The following is a 27,865-nucleotide window of genomic DNA, read 5'->3' as shown; positions in this document are numbered from 1 at the left end:
TCGCAGCCGCTGCTCTGTGCTGTCAGTCCTCACGGCGAGCAGCATCCCTACGCAGAGCACGGCAATGGGGCTAATGTTGAGATGATAGAACAGGACTGATGTGTGAAAATGTAACTGCAGAATCAAGCTTTACGCGTCGGCATTCTGAGATGAGGACAGAGGAAGCATGAGGCACAGGATTTTGCGTTGCACCGCTGCGGGGCACGGACCGTTATTTTGAGCGAAATGATGCAAAATATTCTTCCTTACAGTAGGTGCTAACGCAAGAAAATACAAAATGAAGAAGCAATTCAATCGGATGCGACAGCTCGCAAACCAAACGGTGGGAAGGTAAGCCGACACTGCACGCGCGGTCTCACCGGTTAGTAAGGCCAATTAGAAAGTGTTTTTTTTTTTTTGCGTGTGCGTGTGTGTGCTTTTTGTCTGATGTTAATATAGAGCGTGTCCTTTGTTCCACGTTATGAGCCAATTAACAGTGGCATGAAAGTGAAGTGAGGGAACAAAAGATAAGGCTGATCCAAAGCCATCAGTGGCTCTATGCGTAATGTCCATTGGAGCAGGCTACCGCAGCAGCAGCGTGTGGGCGCATTGCCCTAGTACCTGCCCACGGACTTACATTAAATATAGCATGATCAGGCCGACACAGATGCTCTTTTCACAGCCCTTTATGTCCAGTAGACCGTGCCGCTGTGAGAGTATGGAGCTGCTTAGTGACTAGATTGAGCCCCTGTCATCAAACCTGCCAATTGGACGTGATGCACAGAGATGCAGTGTGGGCTGCGACGTGAGGAGGAGAAAAAAAAGGGGGGAAAGGCGCACTGTTTTTATTACGCAGTACAGTCAGCTGTTAGGAGGGAAGCACCTTAAGGCGTGGGTTATCGATTCAGTGGATTTCTGAAGGTCGTATTTGCATTTAAACCTCGTCTGTTTTGGGATTATTTGGATTGTAAACCTAATCTCTAAACTTTTCATTTAGGGTTGATTTTAGGTCAGTTTCGCTTTGCACCAGGGTGGATGCTATACCCTCCGCGTGCTTTTGGACCTCTGCCTTTTGCCCACTCCCTCAGTCATCACCTCTGAGCTGCCAGTTCACGTTGATCAGAGTCCTCTCTAGAGATGATCAGTGATCTGGCACAGAAAGGCTGAGTGAGACGTGGACACACCTTGCAGGCTCATTTTGTCCTATCACAAACTTACCTCTCTTCTTTTTAAACCATGTGTGTGTGTGAGTCACTGCCCGGTCAGTGTGGGTGTGAGGCTGGAGTGGGCAGGAGAAAGGCCTTATGTGGACAGAATAGGGTGGTCTCTGCATATCTGAGGATCTGTTAGAGCTCCCTGTCTAATAATCTTAGATACAGCAGACTGTGCTTTTCATGAGGCTGTCAATGACCAGCTGGGCTTCCTGCTGAGTCGGACTTTTGCTTTTAAGACCATAATGAGGAGCACCATATTTCTATTAGCGAGTATTTGCATATTAAGTCTCATACCTCCAATGGATCTAACATATTGTAATTAGTTTTGACTTGACTTGCATAATAGGTATTGCTGTGTATCAAGTGTATTGACCTTGAGCTGCTGTGTTAACTTAAACTGTAACAACATAACACTATGGATGGTCAAATCATTAACGTGGTTTAAAACCCTTTAGCATCAATTCTTTGACAATTGTCATCGAAACATAGGGATAAATCAGCTTTACAAAGGAATGAAGAAAGAAGAAATGTGCTCCATGTGTTCTTGCATTAGTCTAGGAGATACACAAGTCTGTCCTTCTGGATAAAAGCGAATCATATACCATAATCATTTATCATTAATTAAAAGAGCCTTGAAATGGTCATCTTTTCCCATTACCAACTTTGTGGAAGCGCATGCCCTGCCTTTTAAGGCCCGTAGTTGACAATCCATTACATTAAACAACTTATACTGTAGCCTACTACTTAATGTATAGATGGGTTTTGGCAACATTATATTTTCCTGTTATGTATGAGGAGTTTTCCATTCAAAAGATATAATATTTTTAATCATATTTCAACACTGTGCTCCCCATGTGCATTTGTCAAAATACATTTGAACTAATTGAATACCTCAACATTAAAAAACATTTGGCTTCTGTTGTTACAATTCTGTGATATCATCTGCATTCCCTCTGTATAATAATGTTGTAAAATTAGTCCTTTTTCTTCTACTCACATTGAAGTGCTACCTCCCTGTGTGTGTCCGCGAGTGTCTCTCCTCAGTTAGATATTGAAGATATAAAGTAGCGGGGGTTGGTGATCAGGTGTGCTGTGTCAGCATCTCTTTGTCCAAGGTTGCAGCCGCTGCTCAGCTCCCGCCTGAGATGTGTGTCATGTGACCATCAGCTTGACCAATCCCCTCTTCACAATAAGGCTACACTGGAGTATGTGCATTCATGCATATTCTATGGCTCAAAGAAACATGTAGTGGGTACAACAGCATGTTCCCGCCGCATGACGTGGGGATCATTTGTCCGATGTAGCTGTGAGATGTGATGCTAGTTCTTTTGATGGCCTATTACAGTACAGTGTGTGTCATGTCCAAACATGCCAGGTTGAAGCTGCTCCAACAACCCTCCCTTTTTCTTGACCCATTTCTCGATTCCCAACTCACTGTCCTATTTAGGTCTAGGACAGATCGGTTCAAGATTTTTCCAGCATAACATGTAATAAACGAGTCTTTTGCTCTTAACAGATAAGAAAGGAAACAGCAAACGATTTGCATGCATGGCACCGTTAAACCAACATCTATCTAACGCTTTCTTTTCATATGCAAGATAACTGGAGATTGTTTGCCTTCAGGAAACATTTTAGCATCAATTCTCCTAACAAAGCATTTTCCAGAAAACTGTGCATGCATTCCCGAGTGTTTTCTTACACTTTGTATTGTTTCATGTTGTGTCACTTTCATTTAGCCTACAGCCATACTCAAACTGTGTGTGTAGACCTCAGTATATGAACAGTAGACGCTTTTCTGTCGATGTTTGCACATTTGCGCCACGCAATTTGTAGTCCATTCGCAAACCCTCCCTCCCAAACTCACAGTATGTATCATTAGCTGTGGACCAAATCGTATTAAAACAAATGAGCGCATGTAGAAATGATTATCCTCCCTGTTTTACATTCACTCCACAATTTGTACAAGTGCACCTCGATGGCCTGACCTGTGAGCATATGTTCACCGACAAGTAACACGAGCTCGCTTTTGAATTTCAATGTGACTTTCCTCTTTTACTCTTCCTAATTGGCCTTGAACAGGTGGCACACACTGCACCGACATATTCTGTTCTGTCGGCTAATTTACAGCAACGGCATCAGTCAGTCATGTTTGTCGGTCTTATCTAATTCCCGTACAAAAGCTCTGTGTGACAGATCTGAATTAACACCATTAGTGCCTCTGAAAGATGCCACCGTACCGGCCCGAGTTGGTAATAAAGAGGCATTGTCAGAGCCCTTTTGGCCATCAAACGAGAGATGATGTAATTTCGCAGACAAGCTCCTCTTCTCTTTTATCATCGATTCCCCTCAAAAACTGTCCTCCCTTAAAGAAAGCGTGCATTGTCCACCACTGCTGCGGCGTCAGTGATATTGAAAACTGCGGGAAACCAGCATTTTGACTTTTATCATCCCTATAATATTTCTCTGGTTAGTGTAAGCCACTCTAATACAGACATACAGTATCGTGCAATTGCATACTTAGTTTCAATTTCTTGGACATTTTTGAGATTGTAGATGGAACAAACTCTCTTTTGATCATCTTAACAAGCCATTTACAACTGTAGGGGGTGGGTAATTATGATTAAAATTATGCCTGGGCTTCTGGGCTTGAGTAGTGCCTCTTTTTTAGCATGGTCTTGTGGTTGTGTTTGCTGTGCCAGAGAGTGGAAGTTGCTTAAAAAAAAAAAAGAGTCCCTATCAACATGCCCACTTCCCTTCATTCTCCAATACCAGTGAGCTCAAAACATGAACAATAGGAATGCAGCACAATAACCCTGTGCTATTATTATGCCTTTTAACAACATTTCAGAAGAGCTTTTGTGTTCTTTTCCGCACGTGTTTGTTAAAAAAATCTCCGTACTGTAAGAAACACCTTGTGATTGTTGTGTTTGGAAGTTCAGAAATGCAGTAGGCCATTCTGGTGGCACTAACTAGTCAGATCTGTGCTCATGAATGCAATGACGCTTTACAACCAATGTCAAAGTAAAAAAGTAAGTGTAGTGTTGATAAACTTCATTAGGGGCCGACTGATATGGGTTTTTCTAAGGCCAATATTTTGGGAGGTTAATTAGCCAAATGTCTAGTCTATAATCCTGTAAAAACAAATACTTAGACGCTCCAGCACTAGCAGATTTTATTTTATTACTTTAGGTGATCCAATCATAGTTTCTGTCCGAGCTTTGATTAGTTGTCGTTAGCATTAGCATATTGTTACTGGCCATGGCATTTAGCGCGGCGATCCAAAATACAACAGTGGAGGTTAAAACTACCTGAGCGATTGAATTCTCCAGATTTAGTGAAACTGGAAGCTAACCAAATTTCATTGCGATGTTACTTCCCGCCCCTGAGGCCTCGGGAGTTATGGGAGGACTCTTATTAAAGCCCTGACGTCTCTATCAAGTCTCTATCATTTTCGGTCCCGGAAATATCGGCGCTAGAACGGCCGATTGCCGATATTGTAAAAATCCCCAAATATTGGCCCGATATATCGGTTGGCCTCTAAACTTAATACTCCACAACCTTTCAATTTGTACTTATTTTTGCTTCTACGTGTTATTAGTTCTATTATAGTTTTGGTCCTTTCAACATTGCAGATACTTGACATCTGCCTGTTCATTTTCTGCACCACAAGCAAAGACAGGCGGGTTTCAAATTCAGTATCACAATGTTTTTAACGTAATTTTCATTTTGAGCTGGAGCAAAACGATCATGATTGGTCTCCCTGTTCCTTTCAATAAGAAAATCTGATGCTCCCCCTGACTGATTGGCCTCAAAGGAAATCAAACCTCTGAGGACCAGAAACTGCTTACAAATAGAAGAATCTATTTTTATACATTTTTTTAAACTCATGGAAATCCCAAACAGATTTCCCTCAGTTATAACTTCCCAGTGTCAGACCCTCCGAGTTCTTCTCCGGACAAGTGTTTTGGTACAACCCTCCTCGCACAGTTATTCTTGCATACTTAACCGAACCGTGACCTAGTTTTCTGGACAACTACTGTAAGTGGGTTTTTCTGTTATAGTTCGCCTGCATCCTACCAGTGTTGCATCTTGTGTTTGGACGGAGAAGGAAATGGGTTTCAGGATCCATCTGCGCAGCACAGAGAAAAGCATTTATTGTAGAAATATTCATCTTTAACGCTTGTATGTGTGACTGTGAGTCTGATGCCAGGGCTGGAGGCAGTGAGTTGCCTGCTGAGTCCCTGGAACACCCTTCTGCTCCATTACACTTAGCTTGCAGCGCTAAGACTGAAGATTATTGCTTAAATTGTGCTTTTGTACCTAAACCTGAGCGAACCTGTGGACTGAAGTCACATGTTGGCTTGTTACCAGCGCAGTATGTCCAGAACTACAAGTGTTGTTTTATTCACGTTTCGATAATGCCGACATAGATTATTCATGCCGTCATAAGCCATGCACAGCGCTGCAGGGTGAGCACATGGCCATCTCACATTTACATATCGCAAGATTGAACATTTTATTATGCAAGACTGCTGTGCAGTTGGCATGGACGCGTCGCATACGGTTTGCTAAGTAAAGGAAAATGTGCCTTATACAGCTAAAATTAAAATGTCATAGTTCACAGTTTGTTAATATAGCCACAATAATGCAATCAAGATTCTCCTTGTGAGTTAATTTTTCTAATTCAACATAACTAACTTTTCTGATGGCGTGTCAACAGTACCAACTGGATTGCATCAATGCGGTGGTGCAAAATTAGTTGTTTAATAATTAATTTCATCAATTACGAAAGATACGAAAAGAAAAGAAAAGAAAAGAAAAGAAAAGAAAAGAAAAGAAAAAAAAGCTAAATATCTATGTATTAATTTACACAAGAAGAGAGTCTTGTTCTTGTGGGCGGCCAAGTTACACCAGTGTTGGTCACTCAGAATCATTTAGATATTAAGTTTGTAATACGGTATCTGCAACAATGTAACTCTACAATAAAAATAGTGAATTTGCTTAATATGTATTTTCAATATCCTCATGTTTTTATTTTTGGACTCCATGCTCAGATGTTTGGCTTTTGATTACACATGTTTATTATAACAGATGCCCCTCCAAGTGCAATTCTTTTCATTTATATTTTCTTCTTTTTTTTAGGATATGAACTTGTGAAAAGTGCTTTTCTACAGACACAAATCTGTCTTAAATCTGTATCATTGTCACGTCTCTGACCCGTTGAAGCGCTCTCGCCCTGCTGCATTCACAAATCTGTCTCATTAGGATTCATCATGTATAAAACCTTCTAACCCTAGTTTAGACCAGGGATGTCCAAACTTTGTCTACCTGGTGAGCAACTTTTATGCAACAAAAACGCCAGGGAGCTACTTAGGATTCAAAGATACTTGTGTTTCTATGCGACTCACCTGGAGAGGTGGTAGCGAAGATGATATTTTATCATAATTAAAGGAACTAGATGCAAGTTGGTCATTTTATACTCACTACTGCCACCTCAGGTCTTATGTGTAACTGCAGCTTCTATATGAAGCTCGTGCATGACGGCAATTCTGACCCGAAGTAACACCTTTTTTAGTGACAGCAGGATTTTAGAGGCAGTTGTGGTGAATAAGTCTGAGCTCATTCTACACATTAGGACATGGTTGGAACATGTAGGGGGGACAATACTTATTTTTTAACTCTGTAATGGAGGTTTATTTACCCAAATGTTTGCAGATTTTTTGAACATGTTCAAACCAATCAGATAATGCCTCTAAAACGGGACATGCTATAAGCGTGTGTAGAAATGTAGAGAGCCTTTGGCGACCAAGAAAGGGCTGCAGATCTGTAGCTCCTGTTGGAGATCCCTGATTTAGACCTTTACAAACATATTTTGAAATGTATGTAATTATTAGTTTGTTAGTTTCTACTTGAGTTGTCTCTCATATGTTAATGCTCCACATGTGCAATAGAAACAGAATCTGTATTCCAAAAGACAAATCACAAATATAACTGCAATCACAATTACTTTAAAAATTGGACTGCTTTGTAATTACTTAAATGTTCATCTTGTCTGAAATTCCCTTTAGAGATATAACTTTTCAGAAAGTGATCTTACTAGTACTTTATGATTAGTAGCTGCTGTAATTTTTTTTTTTTTTACATACTAGTGACACTGCATGTAGGTGTAATGGAGTCCTGTATGTACCTATTAAGTCATCATCCGCTCCAGGTAAAGGAATGTCTCTCTGAAGTGACAGATGGTTGTCCTTCTAAACCAACCCCCCCCCCCCCCCCCCCCCCCCCCCCCTCCTCTCTCTCTCAGTGAACACACCACCCACAGGACTGCCAGCTCTCCTGTGTTTACTCAGCTCTGCTCCTACTCTCTATTTACCCACACTCATAAAGTCTAGATTTCACATTCGCCGCTTATTATATTCCTGTTTATGCCAGTGACAGTACTTGGTCTTTGCTTTCTGTGTGTCGTGCTGTTGTTGGTACAGAGGAAATACCAAATCCTCCTCACAAACAAACAAGGGCACGACGGATCGAGATAAAACGCGCGCTTTGAAGTTTAAGTCGTGTCGCTGTTGATTGGTCATTCTTGGTTACATCAAAAGCTATGGAAATGTAGTAGGCTATAGTTTGCATAGTTTTGAACACTCGAACAGTTACAGCCACACTGCGAAAAAAAATGCCCGGGTTTCTACATTGCAACAAAACAGCTTTTTAAAGCCTCTAATAGCAACTCTCTACAGCACAATCTCTCTCTCTACAAGTTGTGTAAGTCATCTCAGTTTTATAAAGCTAGGTTTTTTTGTTTGAGATGGAACTAATTTCATGGCGTATTATAATCTAGTTCTAAGATTGACAAACCATGGCATTGCGATTGTTGTCAGATATTAATAGAACACTGTTAATAAGTGGCACATAATTGTATCTATAGGGAGGATAGAAACAGACATTGTCGCTGTAGAGAAAAATGAAAAAAAAAAATCCGCTTTTTGTCAGAGAGAGACTGTCGCTGGCAGAGCAGTCTGACAGGTTGACTGCTAATTCATTCTGCCACAGTGACTGGTGTTTCACATTTCACTGCTGGGCTTCTGTTCTCCCTTCTATTAGGGTCCCTCGGCTCCACAGTCCCTCAGGAGTCTGAACCAGCTGACAATCACTGCCTCACAGTGGCAACACATACCTCCACCATATGTGATAGGTCCCCAAACTCAGCAGTGATAAGCTTCACTCATGACCACAGCTGCCCCGGGATAGGCTGACGGAAGTGTGGCTGGCCAATCTGCCCCAACAGCCCCATCGACCTGCACCAAACACTCGCTTGCACACTGGGTGGGTGGGTGGGTGGAGTGACCGTATGTACTGGTCAGAGCAGGATTTGGGCTGGATCTGAGGACAAACGCTCTAACCACTGAGCCACTGTCACCCCAAGCTTGCAGTTCTGTCTTCCAAGACAAGATTGGGGCCAGGACTCCCCTGAAAAATAGATTGTTAAAGCAATACTAAGTGACTTCTTTACCTTAATGAATCCTTTTCGTAGTCCCTCTGGGGGTGTTAATGGGATGATTGGGGGGTCTTTCATCTCCCCCTGGTGTCTCTGGCCAGAAAACCACAATTGCAACTTGACTGCCACCGGACCGGAGCAACCAATAAACACTAATGCAATGAAGAAGAAGCTAACAGGCTAACGGGCAAAGCTAACTACAGGCTAGCGCCACTTTAAACAATATTTACAGCCAAGTTTGAGTGAAAAAAAATATTTCCATTGTGTAATTGGATGTACAATATCCTTCTCTCCCTTGTCTTTTCTGTCAGTGTAGTATTAACTCTCACGGACAATTAATAAGTTAAAAAATCGCAAACTTGCTAGGACACCTGCAGTTGCGCTTATGGCCTCTAGGGGCATGAGTTGCTTAGTTCTGCTTTAATCTCAGTGGGATTTTCCTGGTTAAATAAAGGTAAAAAAAAAAGTAATCAGGTGTGAGATTTTGGCAGTAGCTCATGTGACATGCTCCAGTTCCATTAGCAACAGTGCTGTGGGACTGGACTTACCTTTGTCAGGTGTGTGTTTGGGCAGAATGAGAGATACACACATTTTTTTGTACTTTTACTGTGAGGAAAAGCTGTGATATGGAACATTGTCTTGCCTCAGTGGAGAGAGCACGTACCCCTTAAAGTGATAGTCTGCAAGAGCACAAAGTGAGGAGAGAGTGACAGGGAAATTTCGGGGTCGGCCCATTACTCCGATATCTCATTATTCAAGAAATGTCCCATTGAGTAGGGGTGCCATTAGTCTGACATCTCTTTAGTCAGAAAAAAACAGGCCCATTGGTCCGAAGTCCCGTTGGTCCGACCATAAACAGTGGAGATGTGCCCGGAGTTTAGGGTCATGTGAAATAGCTCTTCTCTTCAGTTGACTTGGAGTGCGTGCGTGTTGAACTCTGAGCACATCTTTGCTGTTTATGGTCAGACCAACGTACTAATGGGTTGTTGAACCAATGGCAGGCCCATTGAACCAATCACAGGCCCATACCCAGGAAGCCTGGTCTCATTGGTCAAAGTAATAGCCCGGTGAAATCAGCACAGGGAGGGAAATATATTATTATTATACGCAATCCATAAAACTAGTAAAACATTCAAACTTAGAGACATTCACTTTAGCTCAATGATACAAGCATGATTGCAGGGGAGAGTGGCATATGGTAACACCGTGGAATAAAGAATTGCTCGTTGTATGTGACCTGTGATCACAATCCTGAATATCATTGCATTCCATTTTATGGAAAAGAGCTGTTTCTACAATAACTTCCTGTTAGCTCACTGAGCAGTTTTCCAGGAGGCTGGCTGTGATTAGATCCATCATGCTTTGACCCAGTTCCCTTGTCCCTTCACTAACTTCTAGGTGCTGAAGTTGGTAAATGCCAAGTTCAGCCAAATGCGATCATCATAGTTATTTGTGTAAATCAAATATTGTTCTTCATTTTGATATTTTTAAACATGCATACAGCAGCAGAATCAGACCTCAAATGTAAGGTAATGAAGCATGAAAGTCATTTGTGTTATATTGTACTGTATGACGCAACAATAACCGATATGTGTCCCTGTTGTCAATAGAGGGGAGAATTATTATAATTTTTTTAAATAATAGAAAATTACTATTCATTGGGCCGTGCCTGGGTCAAGGGCACAATGAGCGGAAGAGTTTGTTCAGACAGGAAGAGGAAGCAGAGAGAGTGTAGTGTGTGCGCCGCTGCATGGGTAACAGCCACGGGGTCAGCAGGTCTGCACTGTTTGTCAGCCAATCTGAGAAATAAGTACCGTATTGGCTACTACTACACTACTGGCAAATAAGGTGAACACAGGTTATATGACACTGTTAGTAGGTAGGATCACTTTTTTCCCCATCCACATTGATGTGCGAGAAAAGAATGTGTGTCAAGGTTCAAATCGTGACGGTCAGACAACTGGATCAAAGCCTCTTTAAAACGGCTGCTTCTTTGTAGTATCTGCGGGGTTTACAGCTGTTCAGAAGCGGCCAAAGGAATCAAGGAACCAATAAGTCATTTAAATGGGGAGCTACTTTTAAAAAAAATGCTTGTAAGAGGTGCAAGTGAGCAACAAATTCATCTCCAGCCCTGGTCATGAAGTCAAAAAGCGATATTGTGACTGGAAATAGCTTGAAATGGGCGTGACTTCGAACAGGCTGTCTCCTTTTTTTGTTCTTTTTGCCGAATTGTACTTTGAAGGTTCTTTGCTGAAGAAGTGCTACGGTGAGGCCAAGCTGCTGATGGCATAAGTAAAACAGATGCCTCATTGGGTGTTCCAGACGAGTAGTTTTATCTGCCTTTAGCTGCTAGTCCTCCAGTATTTTGGCTCCGTCCCCAGTCTGTTCCCTCTCGCGGTGGGACATGGCGCTCCCCCAACGGGACGGGGCAAAATCTGAGCAAGTGGCCTCGGCTCACTTCTGTCCCTCAGCCTTGGGTCCTGCTGTGCTGTGAGTGTTTTTTGCATCGGTAAAAAACACTCTGCAAACATCAACACCACAATACAATGGGTTACAGCAGATTGGGATTCGAGGAGACCACCCACATATTCCAAAGGGAGAGAACGATGAGTTTAACCCACTCTTTCACCAAATGAGAGAAACACAGTGGAAATGAGAAAGATAGAAGTGTGTCTTTGCCTTAGAGTCTTTGGTTATATTGTGCATTCAATGGAAATCAAAATGCTGTTTGAAGAATAATGCTATTCGTTTTTCAAATTCCTTCTATACGTGTGCATTACCAGGAAAAGTAAGCTTGTTTGTGCTGGTATCTGAAAATGGTTAATAGATTTGAATATGACTCTTTAAGTATTGTGTATGTTGGAAGTTGATCCTTTAGGAAGAATAGCTGAGGCAGTTCCCGCTGATGCTAATGGGGATCATTAGCATCATAAACTAAAGAAAGATAAGGAGCCTGTAGATGGCTTTACCACCTTTGCTATGCCCAATCCCGTCAGACCTTGGAAGCTAAGCAAGGAAGGGCCTGGTCTGTACTTGGATGGGAGACCGTTTGGTAACACCAGGAAGCCTAGAGAATGTTGTGAGTGAGTGGTTGGTGGTGGTCGGAGGGATCGATGACTGGGTGCCTCGCTTCCGTCAGTCTACGCCAGCGTCTTTGAGTGTCCAGAAAAGCGCTATGTAAAACTGATGCATTATTATTATTATAGAAGTACATTCATTACATTCTGTATCTTTCACAAAGAAAAACTAATAATGTTAACTTCACTTTGCTCTGAAAGAAAAACAGAGGAGTGTGTGTGAATTCAGTAAAGTTAACTTATATAAACTTACTTAATATAAAAAATGTTTTAGTTTGAGTAAAGGTTTGGTACTTTCTTTCTTTCTTCTCTTTCTTTCTTTCTTTCTTTCTTTCTTTCTTTCTTTCTTTCTTTCTTTCTTTCTTTCTTTCATTTATTTATTTATGTATTTACCTATTTGTGTAAGTTATCATAAGTTTATGTAGCACTGTCTCACAAGCAAAAAAATTGTGTCAAAAGATGGCAAAAATGGTAAATGGTCTCAACGCTATTACATCTACATTAGTCACTCACCCATTCAAACTCTCATTCATACACCTGTGTACACTGGAGGCAAGGCAAGTGAAGTGTCTGGCCCGAGGATACAACGACAGTGTGCACCCGTAGGAGCCGGAATTTTAACCCCCGACAACCCCACCACTGCCACAATAGCACCTTTTTAACAGTACCTACCAAGTTGCTCCATCTTTTATGAACTGGGATCATTATTTAGCTAACATGTTGTCTTTCTGTTTACAGGGCAGAGAAAACAGAGGTTCTGAGTGAAGACCTCTTACAGGTGAGCTACTACAAAGCCGTGTGATAGTAGCAGGACAATTTCAATCTCAATCACCTCAAACTGTACACAATGAGTCCGAAGACTGAATGACGCCAATTGTCACCATCACTTTTCTCACCAGATTTGAAAACATGTGTGAATAATGTCATTAAGCAGGTGATAATTGTTGAATATGGTCTGTGTGCTGCTGCTGCAGGTGGAGAAGCGCCTGGATCTGGTCAAACAAGTGAGTCACAGCACTCATAAGAAGCTGACGGCGTGTCTGCAGGGCCAACAGGGGGCCGACCCAGAGAAGAGGTCCGTCAAGACGCCCTCTGTGAGTATCCCATCATCATTGTTCATTTGTATGTTTGCTGCACTAAAACAAGGCCACTAATAATGACGTGTAGTTTCCTTCGCAAATTAGCACTATTTTTACAATCCTGTGTGAAGTGAAAGAGTCTCATACTGTTACCAGGAGATCTAAATAGTGCACCTAAACAAAGGGAGAAAATAAATTGTAATACTTACCCCCAGCTTCTTTCTCTGTGTTTCACCATTAGAAGAAACTTCCACTCACAGTTTTAGCACAATGTTTGGTAGAAGGAGCCGCAGTGTTGGGGGATGACTCTCTATTAGGGTAAGTGTTTTGCTGACTTATTGGTGTTTGAGAACTCGAAAGACCTTTATTTATATTGCTGACATTTTTATGTCTATAAATAAACAGAAAGATGCTGAAGATTTGTGGAGACACGGAGGAAAAATTGGCCCAGGAGCTGATCCAGTTTGAGTTTCAGATAGAAAGAGATGTCGTGGAGCCTCTCTATGTGCTCGCTGAGGTGAGTCTATGTCTTTGGCTTGAAATGTTTTCATGCAGTTTATTTCTTAAAGCAGTACTAAGTAAGTTGTTTACTTTAATAAATCGTTTTCGTAGTCCCTCTGGGGGTAATTCAAGTGTTAATGGGATGATTTGGGGGTCTTTCATCTCCCCCTGGTGTCTCTGGCCAGAAAACCACAATTGCAGCTTTCCCTGCACCGGGTCGGAGGCGCAATACACACTAATGGAATCACGAAGAAGAAGCTAACAGGCTAGCGGGCAAAGCTAACTGTGGGCTAGCGCCACTTAAACAGTATTTACAGTCAAGCTTGAGTAAAAAAAAAAATCTCCATTATCTCCCTTTGTCTTTTCTGTCAAACGCAATGAGTTACTTAGTTCTGCTTTAATGCAACTAAACATTAATTTGTTTTATTCATTTGTACCATATTCATGTAAAGGTGGATATTCCCAACATCCAGAAACAGAGAAAACACTTAGCGAAACTTGTCTTGGACATGGACTCTGCACGGACAAGGTGAAGGGCATTATGATGTGATGGCTGACATAGGATATCATCTATTATTGTAATATCTCTGTGTGTTTTAACAATTAGCATTAGTCACACCATTGTCCATTCATGCAGATATCATCAGTCATCCAAGTCGTCGAGTCACCCGAGCACACTTCAGCCTGGAGCCAAGTCTGAGTCTCTGAGAGAAGAGATGGAGGAGGCCGCCAACCGCATGGAGATCTGCAGGGTAAGTCACCCGCTGTTACACCTGTAATACAGACACCATGTAATCTAATGTAACACGCATTGGTTGTAGCACATTATCATCGTTACAACCAGGCCTGCACAATTTCAGAAACAAATATTGACATGTGTTTAGATTTAGTTCACTGTGTACAACTTGTCCAAAAGCTTAAAGGTGCATTATGCAACTTGTGAAAAAAAAAACTTGATATTTGTGCGTATTTGACCTTGTATTCACCCAGCGGCTGTATGAGTGGTCAGCATGGTGCCTTTACTTTCGATCCCAGTGGTCTCTCGGACGCTCCAGGATCAAATGTTTTGTAGGTTTTGTGGTGAGAGGGTCCGTCACCTTCCAAACAATTAATCCTGGAGCGTCCGAGAGACCACTGGGATGGAAAATAAAGGCGGCACGCTGACCACTCATACAGCCGCTGGGTCACTACAAAGTAAAATAACTACACATATAAACACACATAACATACACATAAAAAGTTGCATAATGCACCTTAAAACATTACATACAGCTATTACTGAGCTAATGACATACAAAAGAAACTACACAAATTAATTCTGGGTAAACTCATATTACTTATATTGCAAATTAAAAACCTTCTGATTTCTTTTTGATTTGCATAAATTGCTGCTCTGCTTTCTTTCAGGATCAGTTGTCAGCAGACATGTACAATTTTGTGGCCAAAGAAATAGACTATGCAAACTACTTTCAGACGGTGAGTGAACAAACAAAATCAATGCATTGTCCATGTGTTCTGTGAGCCCCAATTTGAAACGGAGTCCCGTTTGTCTGCAGTTAATAGAAACCCAGGCCGAGTACCATCGGAAATCATTAGAGATTCTTCACAGTATCCTGCCCCAGATTAAAGCGCAGCAAGGTGAGTCACACACAAGCACAACAGAACTGCGAGGTGCCAGATCCAACTATAATTGCTTTTTTCATTTGTGCAGAAAAATGTCCCTGGCAACACTTTCCAAGACTAATAACAACCATTTTTTAACCAAGCAGGCTAGCAGAAAGGGCCCGTAGCAGTTGGCTTTTGTTTGACACTATATGGCTGTGTCGTGATTTACAGAGGCGTGGGTGGAGAAGCCGTCGTATGGCAAGTCCCTAGAAGAGCACCTGAACATTAGCGGGAGAGAGATCGCTTTTCCTATCGAGGCCTGTGTCACCATGCTGCTGGAGTGTGGCATGCAAGAGGAGGTACATTCTACACGCTAACATCAGTGTGATGACAAAGCAAATATTTCTATGGAGAGTTTAGTGTCTCAAAAAGAAACGCCAATATGTATAATTTAGCAAAGCATTTCCCCCCCATTGCATATAAACGAGTAACGTCAATGGTCTTTGTTTCCGTTGCAAGATAACACTTAAACATTTGTAACTAGAATAAAAAGTGCACTTAAGATCTGTAAATGAACAAAGGAGTATAATAGGATTGTGCCAACAGACTGTATTTGTGTAAACCTATGCAGGGCCTCTTCAGAGTGGCACCGTCGGCTTCCAAGTTGAAGAAGCTGAAGGCCTCTTTGGACTGTGGAGTTATGGATGTGCAGGAGTACTCCTCAGATCCTCACGCCATCGCAGGTGAACTATACGCCCACAGAGGAGCCTATCGCCATAACAACGAGCCTCTGCACATGATCACTGAACAACGGAACAAAGATAGAGAGACGCGCTGATGCAAAGTGGGGTTATTTAAGGGATCCTGTGCAACACTGTGTAGTTTGCCAGAACATTATACATAAAATTTAACATTGCTGGTTTGTGCGCCACTGACAATTGGCTGTAATGTTAAATGTGTATGAATGTATTGGTTCTTGACAGAACAGTCAGCACCATTCATTCATTCATTCATTCATGGACTTAAAATGGGTAGAAATTGTAAGTATTTATCTCTATAAGTTCAACATTTCTAACTTAAACCAAAAAGACGTATTTTTCCAGACTATAAGTCGCACTTTTTTTCATAGTTTGGCTGGGGGTACGACTTATACTCAGGTGTGACTTATATATCAAAATATATCATTTCACTTGTTTGTTATTTTCACATTGACAGACGCTAGAGGGCGCTCTAGGCTTGTGTACTCCTGTACCACGGAAAATTTTAAAAAAGACGGTAATCGAGCAGCAGACAAAAAGTGTGGAGTGAGTGAGAAACTTGTGAGAGACTGCCGAAAAGCAGAGGTTACTCTTACTGCAATGAAGAAAACAAGAAAAGCAAATAGAGACTAGTCAACAGTACAGTTACGCCTCCATGCTCAGGTAGCTGGCAAGGCTGGTGTGTCTTATACTCCGGAGCGACTTATGTATGTTTTTTTCTTCTTCATTATGCATTTTTTTGACTGGTGCAACTTATACTTCAGAGCGACTTATAGCCCGGAAAATGCAGTAATCTTATTGGTCAGCACCACTTCCATTTGCACAGAAATAATCGCAGTTGGTAATCATACATTAGCATTATTTGTTGCATTATTATGTGCAGCTCACGCCGTGGTTGTAGTAATCCTTGTTGTCTCCCTTGACGGTATTACTGTTGAATTACAGAGCAATCTGTAGCTACCCTTGTGAGTTTTCTTTCGTAAAAAACATATAGCCCATATTGCAGCAGAGGGGTTATAATTCGACATCCCATAGTTATCTTATAAGCAGCAAGTTAAAATCTTGAAGCTTTCCCGTTTGGGTATTTTTAACTGTGAAAATAGTGTTGAGAAATTTCAGTATGGCAGCGTCTGGGTTTTGGCAGAAGTACACACCATCTTTCCCAAGAACACAGTGCAGTCCTGTTTTTGAAGACTGTCGCCTGTTCTCTCATCCAATGTTTTTTTTCCGGCTTTGCCTAAAATCTACAGGGGCTTTAAAATCATACCTTCGTGAACTCCCTGAGCCACTGATGACCCTTGAACTTTACGACGAATGGATACAGGCCTCCAAGTGAGTTGTACTTCATTCATCATCATAATAAATAAATGTTTAGAAATTAGAGTACAAATAAAATTTTGTTTTTGTTTTTTCAGCGTTCAAGATATGGACAAGAGGCTACAAGCTCTCATGGCAACGTGCGAAAAACTTCCCACAGACAACTTGAATAATTTTAGGTCACTAACTTGTGCTAATAATATCCACTTATTCAGATCTGATTGTTCAATTAACCAATGGCCTAAATAGCTAACTTTTCATTATTTCCTTCTCCGCAGATATCTAATTAAATTCTTGTCAAAGCTGAGCGAATATCAGGAATCAAACAAGATGACGGCCGGTAACATGGCTATTGTCCTTGGCCCCAATTTGCTGTGGACGCACACTGAACCGTATGTTAATAAAGTTTTCACCTGGGCATTTGGCAACAATTTATTAACTACTTTTAGCTACACACCGTTAAGCATTAATTAAACATTTACAACATATTACTTATCATTTGTTAGTAATTTCACGAGCCAAACATAGTGATTAATGCTTAGACCATATAGACCTTAGAATAGGGACTACCCAAACCCTTTTCCTAACCTTAACCATTCTTGACTTGCGAACCAGACACAGAGATGCACTGTTACTATGGCAGCACACACATCATGTAAATGTTTTATTAATTGTGTGTGAAGTGTTTACCGGATGCGCAATGATAAAATCTTAATAACTGCAATTTCTTGCCTAATAGTTTTTGTTTCGTTGTCCAGGAATATAACGGAGATGATGACGACAGTTTCCCTGCAGATAGTTGGCATCATTGAGCCTATTATTCAGCACGCCGATTGGTTCTTCCCTGGAGGTCAGCATGAAGCACACTTTAAGCTGCGTGGGCAGCATTTTAGTGTTATTTTACCTTTAATTACTTGTTTTCCTTGGCAACGGAAAGCGTTTTTTCTGCCTTAATTACTCATAAAATGTGGTCTGATCTTTTGTAAAATCACAAGAATGAGTTAACGGTGTCTGCTTAAACTAATACCACCCCGAACACATTTTTATCATTTTTCTTTTGGCCATAATATGTAAACATTCACAGGACAGGGAGGAATAAGTGAGCACACCGCCTGGCTGAGGATGCTCCAAGAGCTAAGAAGAAAAGTGCAGACATTTAGAGCAAGGTGTGAGCCAAGTGCAATCACTGAGGTGTGACTTAAAGCTGCTCTTGCCACTGAAAACACACAGTGGGCCAGATCTTGTGGCGGCGCACGGGGCGGCGCAGGCTCTTGGCGAATTATTTTCCGAGTGGCGGAGCTATCTGTGCCATTCGCCTTCGCCACCTGCGAGGGGGCGTCACAAGAGGAGGTGACTGCACTGATGGAAACACGGCTGACATTCACTTCCTCGTTTACATTGCGCTGTCTTGCGTTCTTTCTTAAGCCTTAGGCTCTCACAGGTCAAACTAAAAACTTTATTTACCCCATCGTGAGCTAAACGATGTTTACGTCTCGAGAGAAAAAGAGCTACAGCGTCCGCTGTGGCGCGGATCGGCTCGCGCTTGGCGTGAACGCGAAGCAAAACAAAAGCACATGTTCACCCCCCACTCCCACACAACCACTCTCCTGGACGCGGAGTTGATCTGGTTGGAGGAAAATGTGTGTGTCTCAACCCACTTAAATGCGCCAAGTCTGGAGTGGCAAGATCACAAAGTGCGCCCCGACTGAGCGCAAAATGTCACGCTATCGTCTCCGTTTTGATGCACAAGATCGGGCCCAGTGTCTCTTGCTGAGAAGCATTGTCTGAGGTGCACTATGCCTTGCTCAAAAGAGCTGTCTGAAGACCTACAATCAATAATTGTTGATTTGTATGAAGCTGGAAAAGGTTACAGAACCATCTCTAAAAGTCTCGATGTTCATAAATCCACGGTCAGAAAAATTGTCTATAATGGAGACAGTGCCCCCCACCCCAGAGTGGCCGCCCTGTAAAGATGCCAGCGCAGAATACTCAAGGAGATAAGAAAAAGAACCCTAGAGTGTCAGCTAAAGACTTACAGCAACATCTCTGTTGACACATCTACAATACATAAAATATTGAACAAGAATGGGGTTCATTGGAGAACGTCACGGAGGAAGCCATTGCTGTCTAAAAAACCCCATTGCTGAGTGTTTGAAGTTTGCGAAAGAGAACTTGGATGCTCCACAGCACTACTGACAAAATATATTGTGGACTGATGAACCCAAAGTTGAATTGTTTGGGCGGAACTCACATGACTCACATGTCATGTGTGGAGGAAACATTAATCAGCACACCAACAAAACCGTATCCCCACTGTGAAGTGTGGTACAGGGAGAATCATGTGTGGGGTGCTTTGCTGCCTAAGAGCTATCATCAGTGGAAAAATTAATTCACAAGTTTATCAATTATATATTTATAAAAAAATGGTTTTAATAAAAACCTTAGGCCATCTGTCCAACAGCTGAAGCTCAAAAAAGGATGGGTGCTGCAACAAGACAATGCCCTAAAGCACAAAAGCAAATCCACTTCAGAGTGGTTTCAGAAGAGGAAAATATGTCTTCTGGAATGTCCCAGTCAAAATCCTGACCTAAACTTGATTGAGATGACCTCAAGAAAACCATTCACACCAGACATCCCAGGAATCTTGCTGAACTACAACAGTTGTGTAAAGAGGAATGTCTAATATGCAACTAATTTACAGGAAATGTCTGGATGAAGTTATTGCTGCCAAAGGAGGGTCAACCAGCTATTGAATCTAAGGGTGTACTCACTTTTTCCTCGCTGTCCTGTGAATGTTAACATGTGGCCAATGAAAATATAATAAAATGTGAATATTTGGGTGGTATTAGTTTAAGCAGACGCTGTTTACTCACTCCTGTCATTCCTCTCACTGTATATTTACTTTGTACCAAATGATTACACTATAAAGCACCAAACATTCAAAAAATCTATCAATCATTATTAAAAAGTGCTGATAATCTTTCTTCTCCATGTCAGAGATCGAGTTTAACCTCACCGGCAGCTATGGCAGCCCAGTCCACACCAACCACAACTCCAACTACAGCTCCATGCCCTCGCCAGACATGGACCAATCCGAGCGCAAGCAGCCGCACGACCAAAGCCGCCGCCCACTGAGCGTTGCCACGGACAACATGATGCTCGAGTTTTACAAGAAGGATGGGTATGGTGCCAAGTGTTGGGGAAAAAAAAATCCGTCCCACTTAATGCACAATCTGTGTTCCTGTATTTTCTCGCATTACACTCCCACACACAGATTTTTAATTTGAGAAGCCCATTACATTTGTGAAGTCATCGCAGGTGAAGGGAGCTTGATCATTGCCAACTGAAATATGAAATAACTTCCCACCAACTAAAACAGAACATTTGAGGTTGCAGTAAGTTTAGTGGTGAGGCTAGTAATATATCATGAATAATTTCTGTGTGCAACAAAGCAAATAACTTTGATTGGCACTGTTTCTATAGCAACAGAGTAAGGCTGGTTTCTTCATTTTCTTCAACGTTATTTTTCTTCCTCCCACACGCGCTCCTCCCTCTCATTCTCAGTCGAGTTGTCACCTGGCCATACACGAGTCATACTTGAAACGGGTTTTCTCAGATAATCGTATATTAATAACTAGTACTATTAAATATTTCACACTTAGGAGAATACGTCTTGTTGACATAGCATCAATCATCAACATAGCAACAATCAATCTCATCATCATAACAATATATTTAATATTTTCAGATTAATTTACTTAATATTTTCAGATTAACTTACAGTAGACAATAAACAGCATTGAAACTTTAGCGAGGCAGTGCATTGGCTGGTTTTGTATTTGCTTGGCTGATTGCTAAACAATTTGTAAATCACTTATTGCCTCTCTCCTCTTATTAATGCAGCATTAGGAAAATACAGAGGTAATGTACCATGTGTTCTGTTCTTCTATTCCCCCTCTACTTTGCTTCGTTGTTTTTATCATAAAAAGAATATGTAATGGTGTCTTGTTCTTAGCAGCATGGGCGTGCGGGTCATGGACACCACCTGGGTTTCTCGTAAAGGCTCGTCCACACTGTCGAGGAAAAGTTCGTCTACACCCCCTGGCACTGTGGACTCGCTTATTCCTGAACAACCTGGGGACCTTGTGACGTCACCCTCTGCAACACCTCCGCTCAGTGACCGGGCCTGGTAAGTGACCGTAGCTCATATCTAGTATCCATCGCTAAGGCTTGTGCAAATTGCCATTACCATCACCATCATCTACTTTTCTGCTTCTATGACAACCTTCCAAGGCTGTGTTAGTCATATTTTTATTTATTTGCTAAATATACACTTTCATTTCTCAGTTTACTTTGCTCCTTGTCTTTGGTTTTCTTATGTCACGTTGGCTAAATTGTAGCCAAGTTTTACTCAGCATATGGACACTGCATTCATAGGAGTGTGCTTCAGTATGCAGCTTTTTGCAAGCATGCATGCCTATTGAACATCTTTTCGATGTTTATTGGCATTATCAGCTTCTTTATACCTTGCTGTGATTTCACCATTATTTGCTATAGTATGTATATTGTGGCTAAACATAGGACAAGTCTCCCCATAGTTGCTGGCTCTGCCTACGTCGCAGATATAAGATACTACTAGCTTCTGGCTTGGCTGACTCCCCCACGTCTTCTGTTGCTCTTTCAGCCAATGAAAGGGTTTTGCGTCTGTTTCACACTGCTCTGGGCTGATGGCAGGAACTGCAATACAAACAAGTCCTATGGGATGAGTGCATATAGGATTTCCATGTGCAGCCTAGGGAGATATTTAGTCATCAGTTCAGCCTGATAGCGCTGTCAGCTGAGCTGCTGGGCTGCTCACTGCTGGCTCACAGATCCTCACAGCTCCATGCAGTGTGCAGACACAAGGTGACCACAAAGAGACCCCCGCACACTTCTTTTCTGTGGCTCTACACCTTTCTTTTGCTATTTCTTTGTGCTTGTATGTATTTACACAAAGCTGACCATGGGCCAACTAACAGTGACATCCTTTGCCTTAACCAGTGTATGGCACCATGTGGTCTCCCTGTTCAGTCACCGGAGCTGTTTTTTCTGCTGTGTATTCTTTTAATATCTACAGCTCAGAGCACGTCTTACCCAATCGGCCGGACACCTCTCATGCCCACCCGCCCCTGGGGGAGGATCGGCCACCCCCACCTTATCCCATGTCTTCATGCCACAGTGCGACACATCATTTCTATCCTAAACCCCCTCCTTGTGCCCGCCCTGTGGCACCAGGTCCAGAGTCTCAGCCCCCTGGCTCACCTCCAGCCCCCCTACGCTGGTCTGGCTTTACCCCACCAGCCCCGCCCCCCTCCTCTTCATCTTCTTCCTCTTCCTCCTCACTTGATATAAATTCAAACCCCAAACCCAGCTGTCTGCACTTTTCTAAGCACAGTCCTCCTGGCGACATGGCACATGCCCCCCAACATATAGACACAAGCGCGTCACCTCTGTACATCAAAACGCCCCTGGTACTCACCCGTCATGATCAGGCCTTTGGCAACCCCCCTAGCCTTCCTTCATCTGCGCCCCCACCTCCTCCATGGGCCGCTTGTCCAAGTGCCAGAGAGAGAGGACCCCCCAGGCTGACTAGGTAAATACTACACACCATAGGCTTCAGTGGAGCAGCCTGACACTGCTGCCTGTCCTCCCTCCCCTTGCAGATGACACACAGTATCTCACATCTGTAACATTCACGTTGTCCAGGCAGGCCGGCTTCTCATGTGGGTTGCCTAGCAACTGAAGATGGCCTATAGCGTTATACAGGGACTTTCTATCAGTATAAAATGAAACATAGGATTTCTTCTTTTTTTTTGATGACCCATATACAGTGGTTCCCAGAAAAGAAATATGATGCCGTTTGTGCAACTCTCTTGTTATAGAGGTGACAGCACTATGTCATTGTATCTACTGGACAGCGTGAATCACACCAGAACAAACTATTTTTTATGGCATACTTATAAATCCAAAATCAATTGAAAGTTAATATTAATATGAATTACTAAAATCCATTGTAATGGTCAAAGTCAAAATACCTAACCTAATAACCCTAACTTTTTAGAAATATACACCTATATATATATTATGCTACATGCTTAAATGATACAAGAAAATCTCAAAAGAAAAAAACAGTGTTCTCAATTAAACTGAGTAATAGTCACATGGGATGCAGTCTGTGGTGCATGATGTTGATGGTAATGGTTGGTTCTTTAAAGGCATCAATATATTATTTGTTTTATTGCAGGAACTATTGATTTTAACTTGAAGCTGTTGTTTCAGTTCATTGAAGAGTAAGGAGCTCTCCCCTGTCACTGGGCATAAAGCCATCCAGGTGGCAACTCCAACAGTTCCTCCCAACTGCAGTCCGCAAAGCAGCAGCCAGTGCCCCCACTCCACAGAGCACAGCCCGCACTCTCTGCGCAAAGGTCAGGACTGGTTGGATTATTTAACTGTAACTAATAACTTTTACAATGGCATAACTGAAGTGTTTTTGTTTGTGCATAGGGTCTAAGAAACTGGCCCCTGTCCCTCCCAAAGTCCCATACGCTCAGTCTGGAGGAATGCCTGACCAGTCGGCGGGACAACCATCTCCAGTCAGCTTGTCCCCGACACCTCCCAGTACCCCTTCTCCCTATGGACTGAGCTGTCCTCTAGGGCCACTGCCCCCCTCCTCTCCTGGACAGACCCCACTCGGAGGACTACACTGTCTATCGTCCCCTCCCTCTCTGACAGGGACACTCACCAAGTCTCGCCCTGCTCCTAAGCCCAGACAGAGACCCAGCCTTCCGCCCCCTCAGCCCCCCACTGTGCCCCTCGGACTCACTGGACCCAGCTCTGCTCCTGTGCCACAACCCCTGGAGCAGGGCCTGATGGACAGCCTGTCGCCCGGAGAGAGCATGTCCACAGGTAATCTTCACCTTATGGCAACAACACCCCCGCCTCCCCCACCTCTGGGGGGGCTGCAGCGGCCCACTCTCAGACTCGCTGTGGCTCTGCCCAATGGAGACGGGGGACGGGTGTAGGACTGACTGTAGATTTAAACACATCTGTCCATCTCTCAAAGGAATATCTGAATGAATTCCAGTTGCCTTTAGACACAGATGCCTGAATTCTACCTGTACAACTCTAGACCTTTGTGCACTTGTAGCGGTTTGGACCTATGTTTCCATTGCTTGTGTTCTGTGATTGATGTTTCTGGGTAATGGGGAAACATCAGAGAAGCATAGCTTGTCCTGCTTGTACTGGAGTTGCCATTCGACTCATCATGTGCTCTCTGTTTATCTGTGTTACCCAGACCCTCACTTGGCAGAGGTAGGTCAGCAGCTTACAGCGCTCACACACAGTTCGGCCTGGTCAGTGCAGTAGCAGGAGTGGCAGCCTAAACCCCAAATACTATACTTTCCATAATGTTGTGATAACGAGGTGCTCTGACAATGCCAACTTATTTCGCTGTTACATCATTATTTTCTTGTCCCCCCCTGCTACTATTGTGTACCTTGCAGCCGTATGAGGCCAGGGATTCAATGTGGGCTAAATGTGAGGGGGACTTTAGGGTAAGCCAGACCGCCCCCGCCCCATATGCTCCATTTCACTGCCTGGCCTCCAGTGTAGCTGCCTCTGGGTCTCCTGTAGCCTGCCACAAACATTTACAATTCAAACTATGTCTATATTATACATCTGAGTTAATTTCGAACATAGTGCACGGCTCAAGGATTACCTAGAGTGCACCACACAGCGCTCATATCGTCTGGTATGGTCTAAAGTTCATTCCTAAGATGCTTTTTTAAGACATTGCCGGTCTCTAACAGGCAACACCCCCCTCACACGCCCTGCCTCCAGTCTAGGGGGACCAGGTAAACCCCCTACACTTCTTGCGGCAGGTTCATTGCTTTAATAACCTCCTTATTACTACGCTGTCTCACTCATCTCATTCCTACACAGGAGCTAGTCTGCCTGAGCCTGCTGCTTCAACTACAAAAAGCAGTGGTTAATATTAAAGTATGAGGTAAAATGACCTAAAATGGTATTCATGATATGTTGGTTCTAACTTTTAGCCTTACTTGGTGTCTCTTTGGTGCCATCAAACATCTTGTTGCCTCTATGTTGGTTTACTTGGCCATTGTTGTAAAAAGTGATGTGTCCTTGTGCAGTGGATTGGATGTGTGTTATGTGTTTTGGAAAAGCTGCTGTCTCACAAGACACAACAATCTTGCATATCACACTTTACTTTTAGTAACTTGAATACACTGGTTGAACCCTGTGTAGAATATGAAGCACATGTAATCTACTAATTCCTCCAACCAGGACAGATATCATATACCACTTGTCATGAATCCAAGCCCAAAAAAATTAATATTATTTCTGCTTTCTTCCGTTTTTACACTTCATTGTCATTCTCATCTGCCCTCTTCATGCCATCTTCATTCTCACCATTCTGCTCATCATCCTCCCCCACATGCTCCCCATTAGATATCTTCAATTATGAAATCCCCTCCATCAATGTCAATCTGGACAGCCTCATCGATGAGTTCAGCGGCGCCCCCTGCAGGCGGTCCATGGCAGTGACAGAGTCTCCAGAAGGGGATGCTGTGGCTGAGGAGGAGCCCCAGAGCACCACTCTATGACACATGGGCACTACAGTGGCCAGCGCCTCTAACCCTGTACACACTGCTAACTATCGCGACCAAGGTCTGATGGAAAACATTCGGCCTCCCCCGTGCCCACCTGAGCCCGAACCTGTTGCACATCTGCTCGACTGCAAAGATACAGACCTATAGTTAATGTCCACATGCATGACAACAAAAAACACACACCAAATGCCATAGATGAGGAACAGTTGCCTTTCGTGGGAAAGACTGGATTTACAGGCCAGTAATGAATCAATTAACCATTTCTTAAAACTTTGATTTTCTGTATTTTTATAATTTCTGTTAATTTCTGTGTTTGTTTGCCTTATTTGAGCGTAAAGTTAAATTGCCATATGACAAAGATGAACCATTGAAATCAGTTAAAGGTGAAAGCAATGGACAATGGTCAGCATTTGCTCACAGGGTAAACATGCTTTGTGCACATTTAACAATGACCCAAAGACTGGAGTGTAAGAGGGTTACATTTAGCAATTTAGTGATCAGTTTAGACTTCACTTCAATCACATCATTAAGCATCATGTACCAGCACATAATGAAAGAATGTTATCGTGAACTCTGAACTGTTACTCTCAAAAAAGACTGCAGATACATTGCACGTAAAGCCTAAAACTCTTGGTGCCAAGGGGCTCTCAATGGCAGTGTTAGACACTGTTGTCTGTGCAGATGTGCCCATATAATGTTTGAGACTGATGATAAAGGACACCACTGCCTTTCGGTTTGTATAAATCTGTTGTTTTAAGTGCTTCAGGTTGAGTGACATTTGACTCTGAGTGTAAATATACAAACTTGTACATAAATGCTGTATATAAATCTGAGATGAAGAGTCTATGAATATCTGGAATATATATATGATAATATATGTGCTGATATATATCACGTGTGGAAAATATATTGATGAAATAATCACATTATTTTTTGTCCCTGCACAAACTCAGTATTTGTGATGTTTAACTTAACCAGGTTACAACAATGCTGCAGCAATCTCAGAGACACGTCATCTGAGTTTTATTTCATTTTACCTTATGTTTTGCTCTACGATTTCCATCTTTATCACTCAATTATAAAAGCAGTTAAAGTTCATCACTTTGTCATGTTAGCTCGTTGAAAAAACACTATGTATCTGATGTAGAAGAAACAAAATCCTATACAAATGCGCTGCAGACACTTCAAACACACACCCTAATGATATTTACAAGTGCAATTACAAAGTTTGTGATTGACCGCAGGCCTCAGCCATCAGCCATCAGGATTTTTTATGATCTCTGGCTAAACACAAATAAACAAAATTAATGGAACAGATTGTCATCTTCTTATATCATTAAGAAGATGTATTTAAAATGATTGACTTAATTACAATTGCAGTGGTGACGGTTATCCAATTGTATGTCATTTGCAAGTGTCTTCTCACTGGTCATTTACAGGCTTAAGTAACCTATCTAATGTATACTGGAAAAATCTTCTGTGTTGGAGCCATACATTTAATTTGGGGAGGTGTATTTTGGTGTTTACCGAATGTGACTTACATAAGGTTTAATATGGCCTGCTGGCATGTTCTGCTTCTTTTCCATCTATCAGAAAGCATGTGTTATAGGTGCATTGATGCTGCTGAGACATAGTACCCTGGTATATTCCATAGGTTTCAATTTCCTCCTTTGATTATTGTTTAACTTGTTTAGTACAGGATAAGAATATTGACTGTATGGTACATCGTTAGGGCAAACACTCTTCACATTATAGCGTAAAACTGCATTTGTTTACATTTTGGGGTAAATAGAAATAACAAGGATGTGTAATGCATGCATTTAGTCTTTTTGTATTCCACATTTGTGTCAAACACTGTCTTTGTAGGGTTTGTACAAGGGTCAACAATGTATTACCAATGGACTGTGGGGATTGGGTCCTGTTTGGGTTTCATAGCAATACGGACAGGAGTGGATGCTGAGTGTGGATGTGCTGCCTCCTTCTGCTTTCACTAGTGTACTGAATATGAAGTTGCTGCTTGTCGAGCCCACCATGCCATACGTCCATCCGCCTCAGCTTAGCCTATCAAGTGAAATCACAGTTTGCGTGAGGCCTATACCTGCAAATCTGATCAGAATGTCAAGAATAAATATATATTAAAGTCTACATTTGTAATAAGACTTCCTCGTTTG

At 42.3% G+C, this 27,865-nt stretch overlaps 1 protein-coding gene across 8 annotated transcripts; it reads left to right on the top strand.

The window, feature by feature from the left end:
• arhgap44a (Rho GTPase activating protein 44a) lies at nt 1-27,865 on the top strand. Of its 8 annotated transcripts, none has more exons than XM_079563815.1 (24): nt 1-330; nt 12,504-12,543; nt 12,740-12,859; nt 13,086-13,162; nt 13,250-13,361; nt 13,798-13,874; nt 13,983-14,097; nt 14,753-14,821; nt 14,902-14,983; nt 15,182-15,309; nt 15,582-15,693; nt 16,959-17,040; nt 17,124-17,204; nt 17,304-17,417; nt 17,784-17,875; nt 20,023-20,206; nt 20,929-20,946; nt 21,044-21,214; nt 22,142-22,657; nt 23,344-23,489; nt 23,569-23,970; nt 24,359-24,375; nt 24,567-24,617; nt 25,534-27,865. In XM_079563815.1, exons 1-24 carry the CDS (start codon nt 278-280, stop codon nt 25,627-25,629), a joined length of 2,955 nt encoding a protein of 984 aa, XP_079419941.1. In that variant the 5' UTR covers nt 1-277; the 3' UTR covers nt 25,630-27,865. The 8 variants fall into 8 exon arrangements, with proteins under 8 accessions (XP_079419941.1, XP_079419940.1, XP_079419944.1 ...); XM_079563814.1 differs by having other exon boundaries at nt 21,041-21,214; XM_079563818.1 differs by lacking the exon at nt 20,929-20,946.

The sequence above is a fragment of the Gobius niger genome (genome assembly GCF_951799975.1).
Source record: "Gobius niger genome assembly, chromosome: 10".
Classification (NCBI taxonomy): domain Eukaryota; kingdom Metazoa; phylum Chordata; class Actinopteri; order Gobiiformes; family Gobiidae; genus Gobius; species Gobius niger.
This window is presented reverse-complemented; position numbering and strand designations above follow the sequence as displayed.